The 16169-nt window shown below is 41.8% G+C and overlaps 1 protein-coding gene across 7 annotated transcripts in view; it reads right to left on the minus strand.

Moving 5' to 3' along the window:
* The window catches only part of PLEKHG4B (pleckstrin homology and RhoGEF domain containing G4B), a 213438-nt gene that overhangs the window by 72390 nt on the left and 124879 nt on the right, over positions 1–16169 (minus strand). For all 7 annotated transcript variants that reach the window (XR_003998924.1, XM_030551545.1, XM_030551540.1 and 4 more), the window contains one exon: positions 8275–9622. Coding sequence is in view for 6 of the 7 variants with exons in the window: in XM_030551545.1 (XP_030407405.1) it covers positions 8275–9622 (1348 nt within the window). In the remaining variant the exon portion in view is untranslated. The remainder of the gene's footprint in view (positions 1–8274; positions 9623–16169) is intronic.

Here is a 16169-nt window from a genome sequence, read left to right on the forward strand (position 1 = left end):
TATTGGAAATAGCTAAACTGCTTTAGCGGAAACATCTGGAAAAAAATTCAGCCTGAGGCAGAAACCCATCATGGAAAATTTCAGCCCAAACAGTTGCCATTTGGCAATGTTATAAGCAACCAAAAACAGGGTTTTAAATTGGTGACCCTTAACTGTCGGTGTAGCTATCAAGTCTTCCTATGCTAAAGCTTGCATATTAAATTGAATGAAAAACACTGGGATTAATGTCACATTAAGTTTGAGAAACAAAGCACCCAGAAATCTGGAAATTTCAATCTCACCTCTGCTATATTGTGCTTATGCCTTCAAATATGGTCAGGGCTTAATTTGTGCCAAGATTTGCCAGGGCTGAGCCTCGACACCTCTAGGCTTGGCAGTTCATAGCCCCGGCATCTCTGGGCTTGCTGTATCAGTTATGAAAGTAAAATAATTGTCTGAGCCAGACATAATTGCTTGAGCCCAGGCACCTCTTTCATTACAAATTAAGCACTGAATATGGTCTCTCTTTATATAATTATAAATTATTGTTAATATTATAGAAGCAGTGATAGCAAGTCCATAGCCAAGACTGCATTCAGATTTTTTCTTTTAAAACAAAAAGCAGGACTAAAGCCCCTGCAATATTAATCCTTCAGGGATCAATTAACTGCATTATCCATTTCATTTTTAAAGAAAATATTTACAGACTTATGCAGAGCAAATATTTTTAAATGAACCGTAACTGAAATGGTCCTGAGCATCTTGCTTTTTTTGGCTCTCTGTGGCTAAAGAATCTCAATCATCACAAACACCACGCTTCTCACACACACATAAATGCAGTTCCTATGACCTCTCACAGATAGACCACTTTTCAAATATTTAATGTTAACACAAAGCAAGTGATTCCCCTAATTCATCATTCCTTTATGTGGCTCCATAAAGAAAAGCCAGTGGAAACGGCCAGGATCAAGCAATTACTTCTTTTCTCTGCAGGTGTCCAGCCTGCACTGAGGCTAGGATCACTTGCAGGCAAGCTAGGGTTTGTCATGTCAGCTCAGTTTGGCTGCCATTTTCCACCTAAACATGCCCCTTTTCATTTTACAGTCTTTAACAGCAACAGGGAGCAAGCAGAAGGAGGGAGATTTACAGCCACAATGGGTTGACACAGCCCGCTTGCATTGCACCTCAGCAGCAGCAGTAATATACTACAGTGATGCAGGGAGGCCTATAAATAAATAGATTACATTAGATAGTAGGGAGACACTGGAGCTGATTAACTTCTTTGTTTCCTAGGCAGGAAAACCACTCTGATGATCCATATTTTTACGTGTACATAAATATACACAAATACACAGACAAAATGGAAAGCAGAAGAAAGAAACAGGAAGAAAAGTTCCTTGGCTGATATCCCACATTTTGGAGATGTCTGCGTCCCACAGTGAAGCTCTCAAATGTACATCGACAAGAAACATGGAGAGCTCAGAGTTTGCTAACTTGGAAAGGAAAATTCAGCTGGAAAATGGCTATTTTCAAACATCCGAAAGACTATTACCAGCAGGAGAGAGAAAAAACAGGAGTTAAAAGCTATAAAAATACACAGTACTTGACATCCTCCCATGGCACTTTATATTACTAAAGGATTATAGATAAAAATCAGCATTTATGCTGGTGTTGCTAAATGAGCAAAACTGAGTTAATTATGGAATAACATTCTTGGCACAACGAAGCAACAAATGGCAGTGTAGTTGACTCATTGCCAAACTTAAGCTGCAGCAAGGCACCTAATCAACTGCAAAGAAGAGCAAGAACTATATAGTGGCTAGGGCATGGGACTGGGAATTTGGAGACCTGGGTTTTGTCCCTTGACTTTGCCAATGTACTTCCCATGGCCTTGAAAATCATCACTGTAATACATCATTTTATTGTTACAAAAAATAAAAAATAAATCTGAAAATGGCTTTAGCCAAAACATCACCACTATACGCGTGGCACAGTTGCTCAGCTGGTAGAAATCATCATAGCCCCTATTAACATCAATGAAGCGGATTTACAACAGCTGAAGAACTGGCTCAGGTTATTTATTTGGAAATGTTCTGAGACATTGAGACTGGCAGATGGGTGCAACTGTCTCTGCAGGACTTTGCAGAGATATTAATGCCAAGGGTGTGTCACAGCTGAAAAATATGCAAGGTGCTTGAACCCTCTAAACTTTCACTAGGTGCAATGCCAGCTGAGGGTGCGCAGCACTTTGCAGGATTGGGCTCTGCATTTTCAGAGGAACCACTAATCTGAAAGCAAGGCATGAACATAGGTTTATATTTTAGAATAGTTTATAATGGCATCATTTCTATGCTTTCTGGGATGTAACTGGTTGAAAGTACTTTATCTGTGGTTGCTGGTCTATTCCTTCTTCCAACCAATGAAGAGGTAGAAATCATCTCTTTCCATAAAACATATTACAATCACTTTGATGAGAAAGTTTTAACTCTCTCTCTATCTTTGCATATATGCTAAGAAGTCTTCAGGATCTCTGCTGCCCCACCTAGGTTCCGCAGCCATAGGGACAAACACAAACCCTGAGGGAGCCAGACTTAGGAGTCTGCCCCAGGGCCGGCCTTAGGATTTATGGTGCCCTAGGCGAGATTATTAAACTGGTGCCCCTGTGCCTGATCTGCTCTTAGCAACACAAACATAAGCTTACAGAATTGGAAAACTTGCCACATTCACGTTATTAAAACCAGTTTAACTTAATTAAGCACACTGTAATGCTGATGGACTAGCACTAAAGAAGCAGCACTGTAGAAAAAATTCTGATGACAGAATGATGCAATTTTTTTTTTAATTTATCAAAATTTTATTGGAAATTTATATGAAGAGGTATTGAAACAAAGATTTGTTTTTAATTAAAAGCAATCTTTCTGGCTTTTTTGGCTGCAAAATCAGTAATAATGTCATCGTATGACAAAGACAAAGTCGTGTCTTGTTCGATTGCAAGAATAGCAAGACCAGTTAAGCGTTCCTGACTCATTGTAGAGCGGAGATAGTTTTTAATGAGCTTTAGTTTTGAGAAACTCCATTCTCCTGACGCTACTGTTAAAGGAATTGTCAGTAGAATACGAGTGGCAATGTACACATTAGGATATATGTCAACAAGTTTGCGGGTATGAATAAACTGTACAATGTCCATCACTGATTTTGCATGTGGCAACATTGATGACAGTGTACTCAATTCTTCGTACAGTTCAAGTCCATTTAAATCAAAACTATCACCGTGTTTCAGGAGGCTCTCTAGGTTCTTGCACTTTGTCATTAGTTGCTCTTGTTTTCCTATTTCGTTGAATTTAGTTATGTCATACAAAAATCCAAACTGTTCATGGTGTACTTGCAAGGTATTAAACCTTTCATCAACAGCAGATACTGCTTTATCCATCACAACATTAAAAAATTCAACCTCAAATTTCTTTTCTGGATTGTCTATGGGCATGATCTGCTGCACAGATTCTTCACAAAGAAGTGTCCCTGGCATTTTTAACTCATATTAACTATGTATTTACTTTATGAAAGTTGGAGAAAACATTGTGAAAACGTAAAACATTGGCTGCCCAACTTCTGGGCTGGCAAAAGTTATACTGACTCACAGGGAAAAAAAAAAGCAGGAGAATCTTAGTACAACATATGGTCACTCTATACCAGGGGTCGGGTCGGCAACCTTTCAGAAGTGGTGTGCCAAGTTCACTGTAATTTAAGGTTTCCCGTGCCAGTAATACATGTTAATGTTTGTAGAAGGTTTCTCTCTATGTCTATATTATATAAATAAACTATTGTTATTATCTGAGGTCTTGGCCACCGGTCCTGCTCAGGCCACTGCTGAGTAAATGAAACCCCAAACTGGCAGCGGACTGGTGGCTGGAACCCTAGACAAGGATCCCAGCCCTGCTCAGCCCGCTGCTGGTCTGGGGTTCTGACCACCAACTCCTGCTAGCCAGGATCCCGGCCGCCAATCCCCCCTCAGCCCGCTACCAGCCTGGGATTCTGCTCATCCAGGCTGGCAGGAGGCAGAGTGGGGCTGGTGGCTGAGCTCCTGACTGGCAAGGGGCCGGCAGCCGGAACCCTGGAGTAGCAGTAGGCTGAGTGCTGCTGGCACCCCAGACTGGCAGCAGACTGAGCCACTCAACCCCCCATCGGCCCTGCTCAGCCCACCACCAGCCCACTCAGCCCGCCACCAGCCCACTCAGCCCGCTGCCGGCTGAGTGAATGGAACCCCAGGCTGACAGCAGGTTGAGTGGTTCAGCTGGCCTGCTCAGCCCACTGCCAGCCTGGGATTCCTTGGGGGTCCCCAGGCCAGCAGCAGGTGCTGAGTGGGGTTGATGGCTGGTATCCCAGCTGGCAATAGGGCAGCAGCCGGAACCCCAGAGCAGTGATGGGCTGAGCCGCTCAGCCTGCTGCTGCATACCATCAAAAATCAGCTCACCTGCCACCTTTGACACGTGTGCCATAGGTTGCCGACCCCTGCTTTATACACTAGTAAGGAGATGAGCATATTACAGTTGTTGGAGGGCTCTTATCAGGAGTAACAGGCTATAGGAAAGTCAGTCAACATTTTTTGTTTCTCTGATGAAAACTGGCCCACTCCCTGCCTCAAACCAAACCTGTCACTAATAATTGTCAACAACTTAATTTTCTGTTTTTGGCTAAGATATTGATTTTTTTTAAATAATATTGAAATTGGATTCAGGATTGTTAGCAAGAATTTTTGGCAAACAAAGTTGTTAAATGACAATCTAAATGGCAACACAGTACTGCTTTCATGCTTGGCTCACCCCCCAGCCCGCTGGTCCAACAGCTGCAGTAGAGGAGGAGATAGGTGGAAAACTGCAGGACCCCAAAATCCACCTCTTGGGGTGCAGAGTGGCAACAGCAGCAGCAAACCCTCAGGTCCAATCACACGCCAATGGGCACCACCACCAGCCTTATGGACCATGGTGAAGTTAGCACAGCATCTGATCTCAGGGACAGGGCACCCATGGAGCCACAGCAGCTCATCCTGCCCTATGCAGCTCCCCCCGGATGAGATGGATCACTGGCAGCTGCCAGCCTGGGGGAAAGGCGCTCCCCAGCTAGGGCGGCCAGATCCTGATTTTATAGGGCCAGTCCCGATATTTGGGGTTTTGTCTTATATAGGCACCAATTACCCCCACCTAGAGTGACCAGACAGAAAGTGTGTAAAATCAGGACAGGGATGCGGGGGGTGGGGGGGTAAAAGGAGCCTATATAAGAAAAAGACCCCAAAATTGGGACTGTCCCTATAAAATAGGGATATCTGCTCACCCTACCCCAATCCCGATTTGTCACACATCTGGCTAACCCCAGCCAAACCCTGTGTGACATTCCAATTCTGGCTGCCTGCCCAGGAAGTGAGTTACTTTCACTTTCATTCCTCAGCAAGCAGCCAGCCTCCCCTCCCCCCACCAGCCCCAGCACCTCACCCAACCCAGCCCTGACGGAGGGGAGAGAGGAGAGAGAGAGGGGTGCTCCTGGGGAGGAGGGAGAAAGGAGGGGGTGCTCCATGGGGCAGGGGGGAGAAGAATGGATGTTATGGGAGACAACAAAGGATACTGGTTCCAGAGCCACAGAGCCTGCCTCGCCTCACCTCACCTCAGCCGGGGGGAAAGAGTCACACTCACAGGTGAGCGCCTTTCCCAACCCCCACCCCCTCCCCTTCCCAGAGACCCCAGCAGCCAATCCCATTCCTCAGACTGTGCTGCATTCGGCTCTCTCTAGGACCCAGCAGCCCTGCTTCTGCACTGTCTGGGCTGCCTGCAGAGTGGTGCCCCCAGGCAGTGTGAGGCCCTACGCGGCTGCCTATTCTGCCTATGCCTAAGGACGGCCCTGGTCTGCCCTTCCCTAGGCAGAAAGTGTGACTCCACTTTGCCAGCTGCCATGTATAGCAATTGGAACAGGCCAGGGAAAAATGCAAGGGGAGGCAGTCCAGCCCTGTTATCCTGGGGGAGCAGAGACTATTCCATCTGACTGACAGACAGACAGAGGGAGTGAATTAGCCATGCTTCATGAGGACAGCTCTGTTCAGCCAGAGAATGAAGACAAGGCCACCAGGTCAAAGATAAACTCTTCTGCCCCACTAGCAACTAAGATAGAAAGTAGCAAAAAATCTCCCATGGAACTTCCCAAGCTAACTGGAAGATGAGATGGAAGAGACCTCAGCCTAAACCTGCTCCCTATGCTGCTGGAGGTACACAAGTTTTGCTACCGCCCTGGAGCACGAGTTTTCCATCTCTACCTGTCATGCAGCTCTGTGATCTCCCATCTAAACAAGGCTCTAGCACTCAGAGGATAAAGCAACATGATGTAGAGCCAGTGCATGTCACCTCAAGCCCCTTACAGCAATGTAAAGTTAGGTCAAGATTTGGCTTTTTGATACCATTGTCAGTTTTTACAAAACATGGCTCTATATCCTAGTGTAAACCATTAATCCTAGCTATGATACCATTGATGTACGTCACCATGAATACAGATTGTGTCAGAAACAACAAGGAGTCCGGTGGCACCTTAAAGACTAACGGACTAACCTGTTAGTCTTTAAGATGCCACCAGACTCCTCATTGTTTTTACGGATACAGACTAACACAGCTACCTCACGGTGATTTGGATATTAATTAAATCAAATTGTTCACCGAAAGAACGACTGGTGAAACCCAGCAGCCTTCTCACTCAAAGACTATAAAAACACAATAGCAGGGTGTTCCCAGTTTCAGTACTTGTACTCCAAATTTTCAAGACGTTATCCCACATTATCTTAGGTGCTAACCCATGGCATTACAGAATAAAACACCACCAGTAGATTAACAGAATCTGAAATCACCAGTGGCAAATGCCCTGTTCAGAAGCTGTGAAATCATCTGAGATTTCTCATCACACAAACTGGAACTGGGAGGGAGGGGAAGGAGAGCAGGGGGAAGAGGAAATCTCTGTCCAGAAACACCTCTCCAAAAACACCCCAATGCATAGCCCAAGATGCTAATAAAAATTATATACTACAAAACCCCATTGTCTTGCTATGATGCTGAGCAAATAAATAAATATTTAAAGAGGATTTTGTCTTAGAAATTATCCATTTCTAAATAAATAAATAATGACAACTTCTGCATTTCCCTTAGACTTGCAAGCATAACCTCTGAACTCTAAATGAGGAAAAAATAAAACTCTAACTCCCAGAAGCTGAATCTGTGACCTCAGTCACCTCTGCTGCCAATCTTAAAATCAGTTGACCATAACATGACAATTTTTTAAGCAGAACTCCACACTGAAGTCAATAGGAAATTTTACTTAAAAGCTTATGGCATGTTCTGGCCCACTGACTGACATTTTTATATTCTTATTGTGGCTTGATTCATGTTTGAAGATAAAGTTGACACTGTGATAAATACATTACCTGAAAAATAAGAACAAAGAAATGATGCAGATCAGAAAAGACCACACATTTATGAAGTTTCTCTGTTGCTTAAATGCCATCAAATTACATAGAAGCGGTCTTGTAAAAGTCTATCAACAACCATTAAAAATATGTTGCACACTATTTGTAATTCAATACCATGTTTGTTATAACTAACCACACACTTTCCCTTATTTGAAAAACAGGCTCAGATAACTTAGTTTGGGAGGGCAAAGGTTACTCTGGGATAATGACTGTTTCATTAGAAAGGTGGTATTCATGGTGTTCTCAGGACTGCATTTCACAGCTATTTAACACTTACTTTTCCATTGACAATTTGCATTTAAAGGTAGTTGATTTTTTTTGTACTGATTCAAACCACATGAAAAGTAACTTGAGTTGTTTTTATGCTATAAATACAAAGTATAGAGGATAAATTCCAGGCCTTCACTACATGCCCAGCATGTATGCTTTTGGTAATATCTGTAAAACACCATCTGACTCCAAAGACATTACATGGGATTAACTGAGACTGGATTTTCCTACATGTTTCAAGAAGGTTTTTTGTTGATCTCTGATCAATTTTTTTAAAAGTAGAATATACAAAGCATTCTGAAAAGCATATCTTAAAGCAATGGCAATAAAATAAATTCACTTTAAGTATTAAAAGAGTAGTAAAAGAGATGTGAAATAATAAAACATTGATGTCACTGCTATTTGTGCTTTAAATCTGAGCTTGGAAAGCAGAAAAAAAAGTAATTTTATGTACGAAGTTTATATATGTTGACACAGACAAGCTAAAGATTTTATAAAAAATAAAATCCACGTTGTAGTTTGTTTTTTACCTTCATCCTCCTTGTTGCATTTGTTGCTTTTCATAGTAATGAATAAATGACCATTGGAGTCAAACTTCCCCAGTCTTAAAGCATGTCCATTTAAGAGCTTTTTAGGGTTTGCACTTGCTGAACTATCTGAGAACAACCTTGGACTGTGATCCTTACCATGTGAACTCTTATGTGACCTATCTAAAGACCGAGACCTTCTCGATCCAGCCCTGCAATCTGCTATCGAGAAAGTTTCATGAAGCATAGGCAGTTTTTCTGAGGCCTGTGAACAATCTTCAAGCCTTAGGACCTCTGTTGTTTCCTTCTTTGGTGCAAGTCTATCAGCAAGAGAATCTTCCTTCTCAATTTGTTTCTCACGAGATTTGCTCTCAGAGATTCTCAAGTCATCATTCACTTCACATGAGTCCACTGTCTGGTCTGAAGTCTCCTCTTCTACAATTGACTCCTCTGAGCTGGAACCAAGATTCATTGGGTTTTGCAAAGCTTCCATGTATGACTTTCTAAACAAGCGCCTTGTCTCAAAATATGAAGAATCCCTGAGTTGTCGTCTTCTTGGACAAGGGCTGCTCAAATCCGTGCTGAAAGTTATGCTTTTGATGCTGTTCTTTCTCTCCATTATGGGCGATAACGTGCCGCCTTTTAATACTTCAGGTGTCATTTCAGGCTCAGTGGCCTGTGGTAAAACCCTCTCTATCATGCTGGGGCAATCCTTAGTCAACGTGCTGAGATTTACATACTCTCCTTTGCTCTCCTCAGCCCTACTTTCTGCAGTATGAACTGAACTATACACTTCACTCCCTTGGTTTCCATGATTATCGGTAAGTGTTGCTTCTATGACAGTAGAGCCAGTATCATTGGAAGTGGAACTGTCATGTGAACTATTGCTCTCCATGGTCTGTGTCATTGTTTTCACATCAGTATTATTGCCGATTAACTGATCGAGGAAAGGGCTACTGGAATAATTATGCAGGATTGTTTCAGCTGTAGGGACAAAGATAGGATTCACTATATTCTTCCAAGGTGTTCTGTATACAGCTGGGCCAGTTGTAAGTAAACAGCTTTGCAAGGGAACACTCTCCCTTTCACAATTTACATTTTCCAAAAATTCTGCTGTAAAAACACATCCATACATGGTCTCAGGTACAATAACTTCTTCCATTCCTTGTCCATGTTGGGAGAGGCATTTTAAAACCAGCTTTGCTGACTGCTTCCCAGCCGGAAGAATTTGAAAGTAGAAATCCCCTGGTTTCAGACGGACTCTGTGAAGAGATGCTAACTGTACTACCACTTTTTCATGGATGCACAGTGGCCAGCCCTCATGGTAGAAAATAAGACCAGTGTATTTAGCCTGTAAAGAAAAGAGAAAGCAAAATGTCTGAGGAAAAAATCTTTATCTTGGACGACAGCATTTTGTTACAAATATAAAAGAGTGAGGTCAAATTCTGCACTGACTACTCCATCATTGAGTTCCATGCAATTAGACAGGGCTATAAAAGGTTCGTATAACAAACATAACACAATTTAAATAGTGTGTCTTAAGATAAGGTGATAGGAATATTATGCCTCTTCCCACTAGAATAAGCTATTAGTTTGTGTTACATCATATCTTGCAGCCTAATTACATTAATAGAACTGATAATAGTTTCAGGAGAAGGTAGATCTCTGGGGTATAGAAAAAAGGCAGCAATAGGCCACACACAGACATGCAGATAGGAGCCATTAGGAGAAAGCTTAAGATAAGCAAGAAGGATAAAAATGGCAGCAAAAATAAAGGAATGGTAAACTCTTCCCTTCTAACCTAACATTCTGAGTCACTATTGCTCTGGGCATTCTCACAGTCAATGAGAAGCAAAATGTGGACAATACTGCCCATGATGTGTAATAAAACATTTTTCAATGCACACACACTACAAATTTCCCACACTGGTATTTAAAATAGTACTAGATATATACTAGCTGGTGGGTGACAGGAAAATGAGGGAGGGGCATCAGTGAGATCCAGGGTAACATTCTGGTAAAAAGTCCAAGTCCCACTCTGTCTATAGTTGCAGGGAAGGGGGAGGATGCTGACCCTGGACTCTGCTTAGGGAATTTAATTTTCATATTAACCCCTGGTTTGCAGGTGTCTGATAAATCTGCAGCCCCTCGCTCTGCCAGCTTAAAAGGAGTTATTTCTCTTTCCTCATTTCCCCACTCCAGAGTCTTCATGCTGTTGAGGCAAAAGTATGTCCATTTCTTCCTCTAACCAGTGACCCAGATGCTGCTTGGGTGTGAGAGGGATGTCTCTGCTACTGTACCCACTTCCCACCCTCTTGGCTGCTTTGAGGGGAGTGGAGGGATGTCTTTAATATTAGACCCTTCCTCCAGCTTCCTGACCATTGTAATGGCGAGGTTTTTCACTACTGAGATTTTCCTCCCCTATAAAGAACTTCAGTACCTACCTCTGATGCTACTAGAAATTTCCCCCCAAAATCAGCAGAGTGAAAATGCAGTAGTGCCAACCCCAGGCATTCAAAATCATAACACAGGACCACAAAAATCACAAGATTTTAAATATATTTGCGGTTTTATTTTTGAGCACTTAGGGGTAATATTTACTACTTTTTGTCTGCAGCCATGAGGGCTAGAAATTTACCTTAAAAAAGAAAGCCAAGCTATTCTCATATTCACATGACTGTAGGAGTTGGGGCTTTAAGTAAAATATCAAATATCACAAGACTCATGATAAAACTGTGGAAGTTGGTAACACTAAAACTGATGTGATTCTTTTCAGCATCACTGCTGCCCACAAGACGGTCACCTGGGCAAAGCTAGGAGTAGCAGCAGAGGTACTGGAGTTGTCTCAGCAGACTCAGAAAGACAGCACAGCACTGGGTCACTTTTGAAAGGTTTTGTTTTACAGCCATAAGAGCTCAAGAATTAATATTTTTTTAAATATAACAATGAAAGCTTAAGTTTTGCAGTAATTGAAAGTATCTTAAGACCTATAGGGAAAATTTTCTACTCTTTGCTAGGGGAAGGGTTTGGATTTTTCAAGCTTTGTACTAACATCAACTATATTTTTTGCACTTGAAATCAAACTAGTTCTGTTTTTGAGCAACTTGCAGGAAGTTTTAGAATAATCTAATCAGGCATTGGGGGAAAAAAAAAACATTAAGAAGGAAAACCAAAGAGTTAGGAAGCAGGAAGGGACTTTGGGCTTGAAAAGGGGAGCACACTCTCTCTTTCCCACCTCCTTGGGGAATATGGTCTTATCTCCTTCTTCTTTGAAGTTGTATGTGTAGGTCCCACCCAATGATTCTCTTACCATGTCCCATGGAATGCTGAGCATCCCATATGGCTGGAGCTCTCTCCCACCTGGCTGGGTACACTCCCCAGTTTCCCTATGCCTACATCCCTTTCTCAAGAAATTCTCCCTACTGAGCCTCATAGAACAAGATGTTTTCTTGGAACTAAACACTGAGTTTGCCTGGGCAAAGGGAGTAAAGCACTGATCAGTTCATTCTATCGGCTATGCAGAACACTGCGCAATGTCTGCATGCTATTATGCTGAGCAGAGGAATGCATGAAAAAGTGGCCTTTCCTTTCTGGGGATGTGTGAGGAGCATAAAAAGAATAAACCTGTGATTTCACAGATAATTGGTAAATATGGAGAGGTATCAGAGTAACCAAAAGAAGGAGGGTCTCCAGGAACTATGTCCATGACACCTTTATCTTGAGGAAAGGGTGGGGTGGGGGCAGAGATGGCAGAGGAACTTGAAGTTCACTTTATACAAAGATTCATTGTTTGTAGTTAAGTTCCAAACATTGGGAGAGCTTGCTTGAAACACCCTGTTTGCTTGCCAGGAATGGAATATGTTGGTCTCCAATTTCCATTCACTCTGCACAATCTCTCTTTTTGCCTATATATCACTAATGACAAATGACTCTTGCCATTTGGAATCACCATTTATTTTCATATATGCCCAACTGCCTCAAACATTCTTTTGGATTTAAGACTTATTCAACTAATGCCACAGTAACAGCAATGCATAAAAAAACCCCAGCAACGACAAAAAAACCCTAGCAATAAGGTTACAAGAGTGAAGGAGATGCATATTCCCTTCCCCTTACTAAAAAAAAAAGCCAATAATACAGGAATGAAAAATCAAGACTGAATGTTAGCTCAGGCAAAAATGCACCTGCTGCAGAATCCTCCTGCATCTGAGACTAACTAATACAGCATAAAACTGACAGGGTCATAACATATAGGCAGAAAGATTTAAGGACTGTAGCAGCTGTAAATACAGTAATTTATACAAACTGTGCTATCTGACATAAGGAAAGCTCTGCATGTTTCAAGAAAAGTTATTTTAAAATAAAATAAAATAATCTGACCCTACACAATCTTGCTTCTTTCTATTCAGTTTCTTTTAAACTCCTTATTAGTGGTCACTAATGTTAACATATATATGACACTGTTTAGCTCATAAGAGAAATATTTTATTGACATAATGGGGAGGGTGACTTCTTTGACAGGATCTATATACGGAGGGGAGCTCCCCCTTCTCACTAGCAGGGTAGTGACAGCTGATTCCTTGGTACCATCATCCCATGCCACAGATCCTAGGCAGATTGCAGGTTACGGGCAGATAGCCCCACCATCCTACCTTAAATCTGCTAAGTAGTAAATGCAGTGTCTGGTTCTGCAGGGTGGGGGGTAACCCCTGCCCTCCTCAATGGTAATCATGTAAGGAAAACTCCGCAAAAGGAACCTCACAGTTTCCCTCCCCCATGGCCGCCTCCTATTGTGCTTTCATGGTGTTGTGTGTTTTTGCCCCCCATTCCCGCAAGAAAGGAACAATTTCTCCCTTCCCCTCATCAGCAGTTCTTTCACACAATTGTCAGAATACACATTCAGTCGAGGGGAGTGAGGGGGAGAAGATAATTCACCCAAATGAAAATAAGAAGCAGCCCTCACTATTTTTTTCTGCCTCTATTTATTTCCCAGCTTTTATTCTAATCTAATTAGTCACTCTTCATGGCAAACACAATTACAGCTTATTTCTTTTAGTATTCTGTAATAGTAAACTCAGTGTTTAAAATTCACAGTAACAGATGAAAATTACAAACTGCTTTAACTGTTTGGAATGAAGGCTAATGATCAGTAATGTTACATAGTTCATGACGAAGAGATTTCATTTTAAAGTAAAAAAATATACTTGTGTAACTAGAAAGATGAAAAGAAACAGTCACAGAGACTAGTGTTATTTACATGTCACTACAATGAAACAAAAGTTTTGTCAAGGCTTTACTGTAACATTCCTATTCTATAAATCTACTCATTTTGACAATTACTTCATTATTTTTGGAAAAAACAAAGAAGCTGAAATTTTGCAGTTTTATCCCTAATACTATACGGTCTTTAACCAGGCAACATTCACTTACAAAAAAACCGTCTTTTCCCAGCTCCTCAGCTAATGACATTTTTAACAAATTGTTGAATTCTTCAGAGACCATGAAAGGTGAGGAGAAGTTCAGAAGGAAGCCAGCCATCCAGAACTGGATTTAAAAACTGTTAAGAAAAAGGATTTTCAACCACTTCCAGACTGACAATGAGATGTGCTGGTCCAGTGGGCATAAGAGGAAAGAAAAAGCTGAGGCTGGGAATGTTGGAAAGCAGCTTTCAGTTGTTAGTGCAGACAGCTTCACAAGCTCTCTAAAAATAATCTGTCTTGATACCAAAGAAACTCTGTTCCCTAAAAATCAATCTAAAGAATGACCTTGATAGATTTCCTACCACTAAACATGGCAATGGCTGTTTCTCTAGGCATAACTCATACTCAAACTCCCCCAAAAAGATATTGTAGCGTTACTGAGGAAACGTAATATTACTTCATATGGAGAATGTAGAAATAGAGTGTCACGCACTACAGAAGGAATTCCTATTTCTCCAAGAAAAAGGAAATTATATTGCAACCATAATCATCACAAAAATACATCTGGCACAAGATAACCAACTGGAAAGAGACTGAGTGAAATCCTGGCCACTTGAAATCATTCACGGTCATTTGTACAAGGTGTATCAGTCCACACTAAAGAGGTGCAAATTCTAGTAAACAGTAGCATGTTGTGCACTAACTGGCCTGTGTGGATCCTCCTGGTGTGCACTAAAAGTTCCCTAGTGAAAGTTAATATAGTCCCACATCAACGTGAACAAGGAAAACTTTTAGTGCACTCCAGCAGAGTCCTCACGGGCCAGTTAGTGCATAACACGCAAGTGTGCATGAGAAGTTACACCCTTCTAAGGCAGATTAATGAACCATGGAGACAAGGCCTTACTTCAGGGAACCAGAATTTCACCCATTCACTCTACATGCAAGACAAATATTAAAATGATGCAAATGTTTGAAGTACAGTGCAGATATCTCTTGGACTTCTTTGCTAATTTAATATGGTAGAAGAAACCATAGGACCTTCATACACAAAAAAGCATCAGATTACGCGTGGTCAACAGAAAAATAAATGACCATGACCATATGATATCTGGAATATTGTAGCAGGTTCAATCTGGTTTTCCCACACTGGATCTTAAAAATGGGTATTGGCAAGTGGAAGTGGATCCAAAGGACAGGGAAAAGATTGCTTTCATAGCAGGGTAAGGCCTGTGATCATTTAAAGTGATGGCTTTTGGCTTGTGCAATGCACCAGTCACATTGGAAAGTGTATTGCACAGCGTGCTGCTCTTAGTCTGTTTGTTATATCTATATGGTATCTGGGTGCATGCTAAAACTTTTGAACAAGAATTGATACCTTTATAAGTGATCTGTAATAAGCTTAATGCTGCCAAACTGAAACTGAACCCAAGGAAACATGAATTGTTTCAAAAAAGAGGTAATTTATCTTGGACACACAAACAGCAAAGGGGAAATTTTCACTGACAAAGAAAACGGAGGCTATGCAGAACTGGCCAACTCCCCAGACACTCAGTTTTGGAGATGCCAACAAAAAACAAAGTTGTGAACCATTCCTATAATCTAAAAAATGCACTGCAGATTAATTCTAAGACTTGAATACTTTGGCACAGGTTTTTTCCATCTCTTATACCATACTTCATCTTAAAAGTACAAGCTGTTCCCCTGTGACCAGAAAGTTTTCACTGTGTTATTCTGAGGCACCTTCTAGGTGCCAGATGATTTTCCAGTCACACACTATTTTTATACTAGGATCCTCTCTGTGGGAAGCTTTGGTTGCTCTGAACTCTGCTTCTACCACCCCACATGCATTGTTTTAGTGGATGAACCAGGAACATTTTGGCAAATTATGGGAAGAGAGGAGACAGCCATCTCCTCCTCAGCACACTCATTCCCTTGAGCAAACAATTCCCTGCTATCCTGCTTAGGGCAGCATCTGCAATTAACTGCCCAACAAAGACATCTGGCCAAGGCATCAGCATTACCATGCTCATGTCCAGGCCTGTGTGAGACTGAAATCACAGCACTGCAGTTTTTCCAACCACCTGGCAAGTTGCCCTCAGGATTCCTGAATCTAAAGAATTATTGCAGGAAAGCATGGTCTGTCCTGACCACAAACTTCCTCCCATACAAATATTGGTGAAAGTGTTCTATGGATGTAGCCAGTGCCAGTAGTTCCTTTTGGGTGGTGCAATAACTTCTCTCTGGAAAAGACTTTTGCTGTAATAAGCCACCACCTTAAGTTCTTTGGGTTCCTATGTCAGTACTGACCCCAAACCATAAAAGCAGCTGTGACCAATATGAAAAGGGATTTTGAAACACAGATAGGCCAAGACAGGCGCAGTCATCAGAGCCGTTTTCAAATCTGAAAATGTTACATCACACTCTGCTAATCACTGAAATGGTTTCCCTTTCTTACCCAACCTATGCAATGGTCTTGCC

This window comes from Gopherus evgoodei, chromosome 2 (assembly GCF_007399415.2).
Source record: "Gopherus evgoodei ecotype Sinaloan lineage chromosome 2, rGopEvg1_v1.p, whole genome shotgun sequence".
NCBI classification, from domain to species: domain Eukaryota; kingdom Metazoa; phylum Chordata; order Testudines; family Testudinidae; genus Gopherus; species Gopherus evgoodei.